Genomic DNA, 14723 nt, shown 5'->3' with positions numbered 1-14723 from the left:
TGTGTGTTCTTTACAGTGCTATTGTATCTGCTTTTGGCAAGCATCCTTGTTTTCCTAAGGACAGATAATTAATCTTGTTGTTTGCTCCTTTGCTAGTTTTGAGTGTCTTTAATTAAGCTGGTGCCCATTGATGTCTTACCATGGTAATATGTGTTAGGTTATGAGGTAAAGGCTGTTCTGAAAAATATAGCTGTGTCAGTGTTCGGGCATATTCAAAATAAATCACTGTGCACAAGCCTTCTGAAAGCTATCACATTGCTGCAGAGTCAGTAAAGTGAAGACAGTGAATCTGTAAATCACTGGTTACAGATAATAGAAAATGTAGACTTTAGGCACTTCAGGATGTGTGAGAGCTCTGCTGTAATTTTTTAAATGAGTCTTACTGAATTGCAGCTGTAGCTCCTCGTTATGGCTTGGGTAGAGCCAACAGTAGGAGGACTGGGTGCAGAGGCAGCTGTCTGCAGAGGGAAGATGATAGGTTTCGAACAAGGTCCATCTTTGGTGAATTGGGAATCCAGATGGGGAAGGTGAAAATGAAAGAGCCTCCAGAATCAACAACATGTGGTGATTGGTCTTCCATTCTCCCTAGACTCAACCCTGTTGTTTTTCTTCACTAGAGATTTCATATCAATGCCTGATTCTGAATGCATTTCCTCCCGGAATCTTGTCTTCTAGCAAGCCTAGTAATTAAGATATCAAGCTGAATTGTGCAGGATGCTAAAAAACCCCAAGACCCAGTTCTACTATACCTTCTGTTTTTCTGTATGCATGTGTATACACATTCACGCTATACAAATGCTTTGTCAGTGAACAGCTTGCTTCTCAGCAATTCTAGTGTAAGTCCCCTGTCTCTTCGCAGTGCTGGTACTCCTGATTTTATATTTTGTATAACCAGACGCAGGTGATCCCTCTGGGACATTGGGACAGAGCCATGCTAGAATTTTGTGGAACTTTGAAGGATCCGGTGTGTAAAGCTATATAATAATTTATGAACAGAACATTATGTTGCATTGCCATACTAAGAGAGGTCAGCAGGATACTTCAGTCAGATACTTCTTCTTTTTGTACTCTGTATTTGATTTGCAATACATGTCCCGAGAGGAGCAGGTTGTTGGAGGTCCTGCTACCTCAGGATTTCTGTGTTGGAGACTTTCCTTCACAGCCTACTGCAGAAAGCTGTGGTCTTAAACCTCCTCATCCTGCCTGCGTGTAGGTGATAGCTAAATGGAGGTCTCTTGGTATATTCTTCATATGTGTCTTTGGGTTGGGCTGCTGAATTAACAAAATAACCCATTTTCAGCGTGCACCAGATGCTTTTAACCCCCGTTGTGGGCAGCCTTGCCAATGCATGGCGCAGCTTAGCAGTCCTAAATGGAGTTTGATGTTCTTTGGGGACAATGGCTCTGCTGCGTGATGATGATAGCACACAACTAATACTGCTTTATGTTGGTTTGGGTAGCTCCTGGAAACTCTGCTTCCCTTAATAATTTTTAATAGTCTCAGGATTTGTTTTTCCTGTGTTTGTCTTCCCGTGATATTGGCAAAAGATAGGAAGAAAATGAGCTGGGATGTAGGAATCCCAGTAACAACTTCAGAGGGAGGGCGAGAGGTGACTCATTAGCGGGTCTTTCATCTGGGCTCATGCTGGGTGGTGGGGTCAGGAAGCAAAGGGGCGTTCGTATGCAGCTGATGTCTTGTATAAGGTTTCAGAAGGGTGTCTTAATTGACGGCAGCTTAGCCTGGGAGTTTCGGCAGAGGCGGTCAGCCGGCAGGCTGAGGAGGAGTCAGAGAGAAGCGGCTTTTAGGTTTCCCCAGGGTAATGCAGGAGCTGGGGCTGCTGGGGATGGGGCATCGCCTGCATCTGGCGGCTCCTGGCCCAGGAGCGAGCCGGCAGCTGCGTTCCTGTTTGGACCCAAACCCTAACCCCGAAGGAGTTAGGGAGGAGATTGGTAAATGTACCCTAGTCAAAACTCAGAGTTGCTTTGGAAGATACGTTTGTGGCCAACATGTGCTGACGGAACTAAAATGCTCAACAGCCAGGATTTGTTGTGGACTATAGACCAGAACTGTGTTATATATATATATATGTATTTTTACTTGTAAAATATAATATATATGTTTACTTTTAATATATATATATTTCATTCTAGCACCTAGGAGCCTGATCTTGGATCTCATTGAATACACTCCTTGTTTTCCTTTTACTGTCTGAGCCCATTTTGGTGCTGGAGGGAACAAAATGAAGCACAATGAAAACACAGCCTTAGGGTTGCTGTTCCCATAGAAGTAGGATGAAGGTGATGCTCTGCCTGGTTTGACCTATGGGAGCTGCACATCCAGAGCATGTTTTGGTAACTCCTGAGGGAGCGTTTGCAAAGGACTAGGTTGGCTTTTGGGCAACAGTAGGTTGGGTTTTGGGCAAGAGCTCCTCTTTGAGTCTGGAGCTGGCACCTTTCAGAAGGGTGGGTGAATGGCAGAAGGAAGCCCTCCACTTACACCTCTAGGCAGGCCCTGAGGTATCTTTACAGGTGTCCTGATCTCATTCCCCATCGCTGCAAGTTTTATAATGACTTACAGAAAAATTAGGCGTATTTAAAATGCAGCTTTTTCTTCTTGGTTTTGTAGCTGTGCTAGAAAGTCATTACACATGGATTTGTTTTTCCTTATCTCTTGGATTATCATCAGCTTCCTTCCTTCCTTCCTGGATGAATTTATCCAGTGTTCCGACTGCAGCTCCATGTCTATGGGACTTAAGATTTTGTATGTTTAACATAATTGAGCTGAGTATTTTGCAGCAATTGACGGTGAAGATAATTTTCCTCTGATTGATGGGTTGGTTATGGTGAATCTTTTTGCAGTCTATTCACTTTGATTTGCTGTTTTGGTTACAGACCTGCTTTATATTATTTGTCCTTGTATTTTATTTCATTTGTGCAACTGAGCCATATATTAATCTGACCTTGGAGAGGGGAAACAGAGACAACATTGTGGGTTTTAAGAAACTTCCACAGAGATTTAGACAGCTGGTCAAGGATAAATTCAGTATGCAAACAGGGTCATGAATATTCTAGAAAATAGCTGTTTAAAATACCAAGGCATCAAATATCTCTTCAGTCTCCTTCTTTGGACTGGGCTTGGAATTTGATTGTAGGGTATTGGTTATTTCTGGGCTCATGTAGCAATTACACAGGGAACAGGGAGGAAAAAAAAATATTTTAGATAGATGTTTAAGGGAAAGTGGTATGGCATGATTTTAAAACAACAAAAATCCATAAGTTGCATGAGACTGTGACGATGTCCTACAGGGGCTGATCATTAGAACTAGGAGTCCGTTATCTTTCCAGAGCTAAACTGCTTGCTTCTGTGTGCATGGGGGTGCGGTGAGTTTGGTATACCTAGGATGTGGTAGTTAAACTAGGTGGAATTTTTTTAAGGCTTTCTGTGAGCTAGGAGAAATTAACATTTTTACTGAAACATCTTTTATTTTGTTATTAAGGGCAATTATATTTTAGTGTGTGTTAGCTGGCTGACATTAGCTCTGCGCAAATATTAAAGCGTTTTATATTGAAAATGCATCTGCCTAAAGACTTATCCCAAAGCCTGTGTCTTATACGAATGACAGTGCTATTTTGTTTTGGTCTGCATATAGATACGCTTCCTTAACAATAGAAGGATTTTCCCCATTTTTTTATTACAAAATAGGTATCAACACAGCTTTACATCACAATGATGGTGATGTGTGGTATAAAACAGTTTGGGTTATTTCAGTGCAAGTGTCTACATATACCAGCAGCTCTAGCACAATAATCAATTTTTGAAAAATAACACTTTTAGAAATTGTATAGACAAGCCCTTACTGCTTGCCTGAAGAAAGAAAGATGATAAATTAATTTAAATATTAAACACCAGTTGAGGCAATTAATTTTTAACGAAGACCGTGAAAAACTGGTTTTGCTTGTATTCGCTGGAACACACTTTCAAAAGCTTTGCTTTTCCAAAATTGTTTTTTCCTACGTGTGTGGTGCAGGATGTGACTTGGTTCACAGCAGATGGGTTCATTAGCTGGCATTTCTGGTATAATATCCAGCTGTGGAAAGCTTATAAAAATATTGGTATTTAGGTCATCTTAATTAGGTCTCAAAATAAAGATTTAAGATAAAGTGGCTGAGCTGCTTCAGTGAAAAGAGGATGCAATTCCCAGGCAGTATGAACTGATTTCAGCAGAGGTGCTGCAAATCCACCTCACCGGTGCCTCCTGTGACTGTGCAGGGAGCTGAACCAATTAATACTAATGATTTTGGGGAGAGGTGAAAGACGTGGCAGTTTTCAGCTGGGTTGGGTGCTGCACGGAATATCCCTGCTCTCACTGCTACCGATGCCAGCACAGGGAAGGGATTGGGCTGGGGCAGCCCCCATTTGTATTGCTGCAGGCTTCTGCGTGACCCATGCTTCTTCATTGCTGGTGATTTTGCAGAGTTTACCTGCTTCCTTCCTTTCTTCTTCAATGAATTTATCCAGAGTCGTGCTTATGTTCACACTAGTTGAGAGGGAGCGGAGGTATCTGTTCTTCTCGCCCAAGCCTGGGGGAGCAAAGAGCTTCCCCCCCTTCTTTGTGCAGACTCAATTGCCATGCTAGGTCCCCAAAATACTGCAAAACTGCTTCTGGTGAAAATCGACGTGAGCTCTTTTGTGCCAGGAGGGGTGGTGGCGATTCCTATCCAGCCTGTGTGGCATTCGAAGTTAGCAAGCCAAAACCAGGAGGCAGCATCCCTGGTCCTGGCTTTAAGAAGTTGCAACCAGCAAGGGAAGCTAGAGGAATCTGAACAGTCAGCAGGCAACTGGATGACCAGTGTTTAAAGCTGCCCTGGAGCTGATGAAACGCAGTTGCATGTATTTCTGCCAACCAGTGTGTCTGCTTTAATAACAGATGCAAATATAGGGTCTTCAAACCCATCTCCGCCAAGCTATTGGCAATGAAGTTGAGGATAGTGAGTAACTTTGGGCAAGGAGAGGCTTGCAGGAGAGTTGCAGTGGTGTCTGGAATATGCATCTAGTGTTGTACAAGCACCTTATGGCATCTAACAGGCATCTGGGGCAATACTATGTGACTAGTTTGATAAATGTAATATGAAGAAGCTGGCAAGGTTATACTGTTATTTATCTCTCTTTGACTAACAACACAAAGTACGCTTTTGGTGTTGTAACACCCCAAGATGGGAAGGTACCATCATTTAAGTGTGTTATTAAGCTAATGATGTATAAAGAGATATGGAAGAAGCAACAGCTGTCATCTGCTACATCAGTGGTAGTGGAAACTTCCAACTTTTGTTTATGGCCAATGTAACTGAAAATGGAGGGGGAGCTCCTTCTGATCTGAATTTCTCCCTATAGGAGCATCAATGTGTCCTCTTGACTACGGGTGGAGCCTAGGGAGCACCTGTGGGCACAGGAGGCAGATGTTTGGTCTCTTCTTCCTTGTCTATGCCAGCAAGTTCAGCACACCCTGAAATGCAGACTTTATTTTTTCTTAGAATTTTGAAGGTGTATCCTATCTTGCACCAGATCTTCTACATTTCTAGTTTAGACGCAGCCTGAGGGGATTTAGGTTTGCATATTTTCCTAAGAGGATTACACTTCACACTTAGTTGCTTTATAAATTGTTTGAGGGTTTTTTTTAATTTTCTAAGCACATGAAAAGCCGCATATGCATTCAGACTGTCCTGAAATGTATTGTCTGGGGGTTAGTGATAGAAATCTGGTGTTTGAACTAGTAGTAAACTGGATCACTGAACCTCAGGGTTATTTTGAACTGAAAACCATTTTGGTAATCAGATCTGCAGCATGGCACAACTGGAAGGGCTAGCAAATTGCAAGAAGGATTATAAACTGCTTACACTGGCATCAGAGAAAACAATTTATTGTGAAAATAGAGCCCAGGAATAAATTAATGAGCACACTTCCAAGCACAGGGATGCTCATAACACACTGAGATTCTGGAAACTTTATGTGCAGGTCAGGGGAGTGAGGCAACTCAATAGGAAAGGTATTAAGGTAATGAGGGGGAAAAAATAGTGGTGACCTATGAGGATTTTTATCATTTAAGTTCATACTCATACTTCATACCGTACACCTCAGCAATGGTCCCTAGGAGCAATGGGTGCTGCCACCCCTCGTGCTAGCTGGGTGCTGCGGCACGGCGCCTGTGCTGCGCTGGCTGTCGCAGCTGCTTAACCCCCACCAAGGGGGTCGTTTTGATGACTGCCAGCTTAATTTTTCATTATGTCCCTGTGGGTGGGTTGTACCTTAAACTTTTTTTTTTTAATTTATGGTGGTTTTTGGAGTGCTGGGTGCAGCTCCTCGTTTTGTGCTGCAGTTGGGGTGTTTGGAGGTTGTGCAGAGGCAGTTGCTGCTAAAACCAAGCCTGTACCAGGGCTTCTTCCCTGCCCTCTAGAACAGTTGGAAAACTTGAAATACTAAGATTTCCGGACTTCATTTCACTGAAGGTGGAGGAGGGATCTGCCTCAGCCGTAGAAAACTGGTTTAAAACAGGACTGAACTCATCTGTGCTGCTCAGAGGGATGGTCGGAGCTCCCCTTTAAACTTCTGGTTTGTGCCCAGTGCTGCCCAGCTCCGTCGTCTTTCACGTCTCTTCAGTCGCTCCTCGCAGGAGTGATGGGATGGACATCACTGAGAAACAAGTGGCATTTACTTGGTAGAAAGGGCAAGGGATGAAGTGTTCCCTGTGGCAGTGTGAAGGACAGGCAGTCTCTGTAGATCTACATCTGCATTATTTTGTCAAAGAACTGTGCTTGTAGTGTTGCAAGCTAATGTGGGACTGGTGTTAGATGGGTGTTAAATCCTTGAAGGAAGGAAAAACATGAAAGCACAAACTGAGGAGGAGCTATTGGGAAGTTTCAACTTCTGTTTGGTGTGGAATTTTTCTGGAGTAAGTTTACTTCTGTTTGGGATCAGATTGATTCAGTAAGGTAGGCAGAACAGAACAAAATCGATTAATATCCAAAGGTACGTCTCGGCTAGTGAACGGCAGTTTGTAAACTTTACTAAATAACAACTCTGAGGACTTTCTCATGCCCTCTAATCCATGGTGATCTTTTGTGTTCTGTTTTCTCTGCAGACGTCGGCTGATCTCCCAGCGATCTTCTCTGGAGACTCTGGAGGACATCGAGGAAAATGCCCCACTGCGGAGGTCATTTTATTTACTCTCTCCCTGGTTACTTGTCTGTAAGGCTCGTGCATGGTGCGTATCAGAAAGTAGCTGAGTGTTCACATTAAGAAGTGCTTCCTAGAGGGTAAAGTGAAACCTCATGCACCCTGCAAGGTGGTAGGTGACGTGAATTACACGTTCCTTGGCTTTAGGTTATTAAATAAAATGTCAGTATTTAAATAAAATGTCAGGAAATAAAAAGTCAGATTTGATTAATAGAGAATTTTAGTTGTCGCTAACAGGAATGACTAGCCTCTAATGGAGTACCTTTAAAAAGTAAGTACAGCTGGTTTAATAAAGTCAGCTTTTGAAGGCTAGTATTTTTAGCATTCTTATTTTTTATGGGTTTTTATCGTTTGTTGTCTCAGCACACGCAATCTTATTTTGCTAACCAGCATTACTGTCTTTCTGTGCTGGCTGGAAGGTTTGTGGCTGCTACCTCACTAATAAATCTGCCCCCATCCTTGTTGTATCAGCAGCTTCAGTGCGGCTTTATTTCTGCAACCAGGAGGCCACGGCTTCTCTGGGGACCGCAGTAATTAGTCACTAGGCAATCTCTGGGGTGATGGAGGATGGAGCGACTGCTTAACAGTTCAGAAACGGGCCGATCAGTAATCTGACCAGTGCGTGGTGTGTTTCCAGGTCAGCTGTTTGGCAAGGCAGCAGCTTAATTTTGAATGTCTCTTTATCTTCAGACCTGTAATTCAGCGGTTTTATATTGATGTTTAGCCTATAGCCTTGTTTATCCACATGCAGACTGGCTGCCTCTCCCCACCTCGAAGCAAAGACTTAACAGCAGAGGCTGTACCAACTGGCCTATTACCAAGGCTGGATTATTTTTACCAAGCATACTCTTGAATGCTTACCAGCATGTTGTGAAGCGTTCTCATAAATGATTCAAACACCTATAATTGGCAAAAGATACAAACAAAGTATGGTTTGCGAGGCAGTAGTTTTACTTGCTAATTTGCAGAATTGGTTGTAGAACCTCTCTCTTGGTGGTATTTTCCCGTGAAGAAGCTAACAAGGCTAATTGCAACCAGAGGGTGGGAGAATCTCGAGGATTTCACAGTAGGCAGAAATGGCAAAGTGATGGGGTACCCCCCTTCGAGGTGTGCCCATGCAGGGTGGTGGCATTTGGGTACAGCAGTGGGGACTGGCAGTCCAAAAAAAAAAAAGGATCTCTCAGGATTGGGAAGCTGCTGAACTCTGCCTATGTACAGGAGAGGATGGGAAAAATAGGTGAGGGAGGCTCAATGCAGAGGGACTGTGCTGGTCCCGCGCGCCAGTGGAGGATGCTTGTCCCTTAGCTCCCATGGAGGAGGCAGCGGCTGCGGTCCGGCAGCCCTGGCCACGCAGTGAGCGCAGGAGTTATCTCCGGTGCCTGCGTGCCATGCCTGGCAATAAAACAGCCCTGAGATGAAACAGAGGAAGCTTTCACATGCGTTGTGGTTTCAACTGATTAAAAAGAGCAAGGCTGGCAGGGGGGTGGGTATTGCTGCTTGTCTCATCTCTCCTCCCTCTGGCAATTTCTTTCTCTAACTGCAATTTAAAGTGTGTTCAGATGTAAAATAGATTTAAAGATTAATGTTTTGAAGAATGATTTTTCTTTTTCCTGAGGTAATTTATTTTCAGTTGTCAGGAACATGAAAAATAATATTTAGAATTAAAAGCAAATAGGAATTATGCTTCAAATGAGAGATTTTAAAGGTTTCTAAAAATTAAAACAAGAAAGAACTTTCCTCAGTAGCTCCTTTATCAATAGCTGAAGAGGATACAAAAGTGTTGGTGTTGATGTGAGGGGGAAAATCACATATTTACCAGGTTTTGGTTTAGTTTAGTGTTCTTCTTTTCTCTGAAAGCTTGGGCTAAGCTATCAGGGCAGATTACAGGAAATTTTATTTTGCTGAGATATTTTTTATGATGTGTTTTTTTGCATGGAGGGAGGGGTGGTGGTGGTGCCTTTTTTATTATTATTTTAAATATTTTTTTTATTTGAGCTGTCACATTTCCAGACTTACTGCCTTTATTGTTCTTGCTGATTCCTAACACAGGGTGACTTGAATCATTTGTCTCGTCTTTCCTTCCTGCCTTTGTGTAGACTTCTTGGCCATACAGCAGGGAACTGAGTACTTTTATTTTTTTTCTTTTTTCCCCAACTGATTTATTTTTCAGATGTCGGACACTCTCAGGATCACCCAGACCAAAGAACTTTAAGAAGGTTCATTTTATCAAGAACATGCGGCAGCATGATACCAGAAACGGCAGGTACTGTGCATCCAAAGGCTGCTTCTGCAAAGGCAATCCGTGGGGTGCGAGGGAAGGGACAGGGTCAGCATCCCTGTGCAAGAGCACAGCGTGCCATTGCCACTTACCACATCCGTAGTAATGGCCTTTAAAGTAGTCTGGGCAGGTGCAGGCTGCAGTGCACGCTGCTTCCTCCAGCGAAGTATGAGTCAATGGAAGTGCTAGCCCATGTGTTTTTAAGACCTGTGTCTCCTTAATACAAATAACCTGCATAAAAGGAAAATCCCTGGTGCTGTCGGAGTAAACTGGGCATAATCTGGTTGCATTTTTTTAAGGGTAGTGCCAGGCGCTAGGTGTGAGAGGGGTGCATGGCTGAACCTGCCTGGAACAAATTTAGCAACGGCTGAATGACATTTCAACGTCTATTAGTGGATGCAAAGTGCTGGCTGGTAAATGTGCAGCTGGGGATGGTTGTGGCAAGGTGAGGAATGGGATCCTTGTTTTCAGGGCAGATGCAGGCAGAGGGGCTCCTGGGGGATGTGTGAGGGGCACACCCCAAGCTGGGACGTGCACTGCCTGGACTGCAGCCATAGGCACCGGTGGGACCTGTGCAGCAGCGGTTGGACAGGACTTCCCTTACTGCAAAGTCACGGTGGCTATCGTGGTGTTCCCATCAGGAAAATGGGTTCTTTATTGCAGTATCATCCAGCTCAGAAGTGAAACTAGCTCCTCCCTGCTTATAAAGAAGACACCTGCCCTCTCTGGTTTTTTTTTCCAAGACAATTTCCCCATGTACCTCATGATTTTATTCTTGTCCTTCCAAACCTGCATAGATTTGAAATAGGCTACCCGAACAGGTTGCATATAGACTAAACCATCCCACTGAGAGTTGACTCTGCAAGATACCTCTTCTCATACAACTGCCGTGGGTGAGAACTGTGTATGTTCCTGTGGACTGATTTTTGCACGTAGCCTGTGGTTTCCATCAAACGTGGAACCAGCTCAACAGAAATTCTGACATTACGTTGAACCATGGGTTTTATGAATTGAATTCTAGGTGTTACGGGGCTAGAGCAAAATTTTCCTCGCGTTTATTCTCACACGTACAATTAAATGCAGTGAAAGGTAGTAATCAACATAAATATGTGGCTCTGAGAGACGACAGCTTTTTAGAAACAGCTTCTGTAGCAGACAGACGCATGCAGAACTGTTGAGTATTGTCTGACTAGCAGCTGATTATTGTCTTTACAACAAATACATGTGGAATCAAATGCTGAAAAAAGAGCCCTCTAATTTTAGTCTGTTTTGTGCATAAATAGATGTATGCTCTGGGAATTTCTTACAGCAAAAAATACTTATTCATAAGGTATTATGCAAATTCCACAGAGAATGAATAATTTGTGAGATATGTGTATAAAATACATGCATAAGCTTGATAGAAATATTACCTGTGAAAAAATTAATAAATATTTGATTTGTAAACCCTTTTCTCCATCTTTTGCAAAAAAGTATTTGTAGGATATATGCAGCATTTTATCTTGATTCATAGATCAGTCATTACATCTGATAATATAACTGAATATTTTTCTTGCTAAGAAAACAGTGAGTAAGCTTCTGTTATTCAACTGGCTTCTTAGCTTTATCAGCAGACACAGTTTTCCAGAATATTGCCATAATCATGATAAGGATCTCTTTATCTAGAACACAAATAAAATGAGAATAAGATACACAGTTTTGGAAATGCTTTTTGTCCTATGGACAAAGAGCCACAGTGATATTAGCTAAAAATAAAATGCAAAGTCAACACTTCGTGTCACCCCTAAGGCCAGCTGAGTCTAGTGGTAAGTAAGCTGAGCGCATATGCTGGTTTTCTGAAGGGTCTGGCTGCTGTTGCAGTCGCTGAAATTAAGAGGCATTCAGCATGAAAAGGACCTCGGGAAAGTCAGGTGGATCTGCTTTGTGTTCATCCTAAAATAACAGAGTTTCCGAGTACCTTGAGACCTCTAAAGCAGGTATCTTCCCTGGTTCCCTGTCACATGGAGGAGCACTGGTATCGCAATGGGTAGAAAACCCTTCTGGGGCTCCTTCCCACGCCCGGGACCTTGCCCCGTGCGGCTCGTGCGCGGGCAGCGGGTGCTCAGGCGGGCTGGAGTCGGGCTCTCTGACCTCCCTCCGAAACCCCGGGCCCTCCTGGTGCGGCGTGACAGCCTTTTGCTTCACTTGAGGAACCAAGGGAACCGAGCTTTGAAAACATCGACACATAATATTTTTGAGTGGTGTGTTTGATAGCTGGGCTTTAAAATAGCCAGTGCTTTCAGTAATTGTTTCGCTGGTGTGTGGCTGTGAGTGTCAGAGCAAACTGCAGCCTGGGTGATAGCTTGGGGCTTGTTTCTCTGCTAACTGCCCTTATTTGTGGCTCTCAACCTGCGAAGTGAGGTGTCCTTGTCCTGCGGCCCTGAGAGCTCTTCCCCTCCCAGCCCCGGGGGTGACACATGCTGAGCAACGATGACCTGGGTCCAGCCTTTGGCAGTCCAGCAAGCAGCAGGATGGGACTGGCCGTGGTTAAAATAAGAGCTCAGCTATTTTAGCACAGAAATGCCACCTATACACAGAGCGCAGCTTATCTGCCAGTCCTTGTAAAGCTTCTTGTCGATTGTTCTGGGCGCTGGTTAAACCGGTTTCTTTGGATTTGTAGGATGTGTCTTATTAAAGGAGCTGGAAAATTAGGTTTCCTAGGCTGTGTTAGGAAAGCAGTCTTGTTAAATAACACAAAATAAATTTTCCCATTCCAAAGACAAAGACAAGTCAACCCTAACATACAAATTAGCACAGGTAGCCACCAGCCTGTGGTTTCACCCATGTTACTTGGCAGATTTATTGGTAGTATCTTCCATAAACTGTGAAGCAGAAGATTTCCTATCTAGCAGAAACAGGCCGCTGAAACAGCAACCTGATCCAGCTGAACAAACAATTCATGGTGAGAATGGGGCAAGAACATTTCTAGAGTCACCCTATATAGCAGATAAATAAAAGCAGCAAAACGATGCTCCTCTCCCACCCCCATGCTATCGCTTTCTTAATTTTTCTGTTAGTACGCACACAGTTCCATGCCAAGGCCAAACAGCATCCGCAGGGCATGAAAGGTCTGGTTTGCTGCCCTTTTAATTGTGGAAGCGCACACACAGATGCACTTGAAGAGGTTGACTATTTGCGGTGTCCTCACTGTTCGTTATTGCTCTCAGCCACCTTCCAACAGCCCCAACTAGAGCTTGGGAGATTCCAAAATGATGTCTGCCACCCAGACAGCATCCAGGGTTTGCGTGTTCACCTTTGCGTGCAGGGCAACAAAGCCCTGGTAGTCAAACATCATCGATCAGGTATGAAAGAAGAGGCTACAATATTCTGCATGCATATGGTACATATGATGTATATCACATTGCCTGATCGCAGCCTTTTGGTGCAACACAATCGAACCTAGACAGACGCTAAAGAAAACAGGCATTATTCAAGTCAAGTGAATTACTGATTTCTGTTGAGAGCCTTGTGTGCAGTAAGTTTTGTAGTTTCATAGCATACACCCCATTAAAGAAACTGGAAGATTAGCTTTTACAGTCTCAGACAGTTGCACTTTGTCAGAGCTCTCTTGCAAAATAACGGTTGCTCTGAACCATAGTAATTAGTACAACTTCTTGGTGAAATGTGAGAATTGGAGAGTGAAGAGCTTTTCATAAAATACTTTTAAACATGCTTAGGTGGCACAATGGCAATCAGGGCACATAAACCCACTCCGACTCAAGCTGCTTCTGATGTTGGAGATAGTTCTGTAGAGCTGCATAGTGTCGTAGATGCTCTTTGTTGAAGAGTTGAAATCCAGGAAAATGCTTTTCTCCCATAAACAATAATTTGATTTTCTTGAACAGCAGCCAGCTTCCACCACACCTTCTTCTTCAGATGACAGGTTTCTGGACTTTCTGCTCCAGCAAACCATTGCCTGCTCTCAGCATATTTTTTTTTTCCATGCATATCATCAGACCTCTAAGTAAAATGCTGTTTTATTTCTCTGTGATGGGCTTCCAACCACTGCCTTCCCTGCTTCTTTTGCAGTCCAGCTCCTCAGGCTGTTTTACACCAGCCCTCTCCAGCAGCTTTGCAGATGAGGTTTTGTGGCATCCTGGCGGTGGGCTCTTCTCCTAGTTGACCTGGGAGATCTTTATGTAAAGAAGGTCCCCCGGTTTATGGAAAGAGGCAATACTCTCTTCCCAAGGGAAAGACATCCAAAAAAACTAGAGGCTGGGCTGGTGCTTTTTATTTCCTTGCTGATCTGATTCCTTCTGATATGTACAGCAAGTTTTCTGTGGTAACCTCCCACTGTTGTCTCTGCTGGTGGACATGGAAGGACCATTTTTTTCTTTAAGTATTAAGAGTTGGGGTTTTTTTTAGGGAGGTGTATGGTGTTTGTGGAAGAGCTGTATTTCCAGAAGAAGCCAGAGGGAGTGGGGGGAATATGCTTAGTGGGTACTGTGGTTTTCCGAATTCAAAGATGCTTTCTGATGTCAGCCTCAAAATCTGTGCCAAGTTTCATACATCAGCAAACAAGGCTTCCAGTGAACAAGCAAGCTGTTGTGAGTAGCAACCATTCAGCAATGAGCAGTGGCAAACACAAAATTAATCATATGCCAGTTTTTTTTTGCTTGTGGACTGCCTTTCTCAAATGTGAAAAATTATTCCCCCCTGCTTTATAACTTAGTGATGCACCATGAGACTGTCTTACAGGATCTGAGATATTTACCATAGGTAAGGGGTGTTACAGCATTCAGACAAACAATGAAATCATGCTTTGTCTGCTGCAGGAGAACTTCCTAATGTTGTATGCATGTTTATTATTAGAAACCTCCCTTTATTAAAGGGTAAATACCACTTTGCTTTTAAACGTGCTTTTAAGGAATAAAATAGGATGGCTAGAACAGAATGATCCAGGAGAAGGAAAATTGATCATTCTGCATTTTTCCAAGCGTTACATTCAGCAGCTCTCCTGGGGATCTAAACCTTTTCCAAGAACGATGACTAAGCTGGTCCCTTAAGGAAATAGTGTTTTAATAACAGCGTAACTGGTACGAGATTTATAGCTGCATATGGTGGTTTTCGGACAGTAAAGAACAAAATAGCTTGCCAGGGTTTGTTGTCCAGCTTTGAGCAGTGTAGGACAAAGGATGAAAAATTCAGGTGAAATCCTCATATACAGATCTGTGGG

At 43.4% G+C, this 14723-nt stretch overlaps 1 protein-coding gene across 1 annotated transcript in view; it reads left to right on the top strand.

Moving 5' to 3' along the window:
- The window catches only part of CABLES1 (Cdk5 and Abl enzyme substrate 1), a gene marked incomplete at its 5' end in the record, with an annotated part of 72617 nt that overhangs the window by 29949 nt on the left and 27945 nt on the right, over nucleotides 1-14723 (top strand). Inside the window, 2 exons of the mRNA XM_082015563.1 lie at nucleotides 7136-7207; nucleotides 9401-9493. Of these exons, the coding sequence (XP_081871689.1) occupies nucleotides 7136-7207; nucleotides 9401-9493 (165 nt within the window). The remainder of the gene's footprint in view (nucleotides 1-7135; nucleotides 7208-9400; nucleotides 9494-14723) is intronic.

This window comes from Phaethon aethereus (genome assembly GCF_964289735.1).
Source record: "Phaethon aethereus genome assembly, chromosome: 2".
NCBI lineage: Eukaryota > Metazoa > Chordata > Aves > Phaethontiformes > Phaethontidae > Phaethon > Phaethon aethereus.
This window is presented reverse-complemented; position numbering and strand designations above follow the sequence as displayed.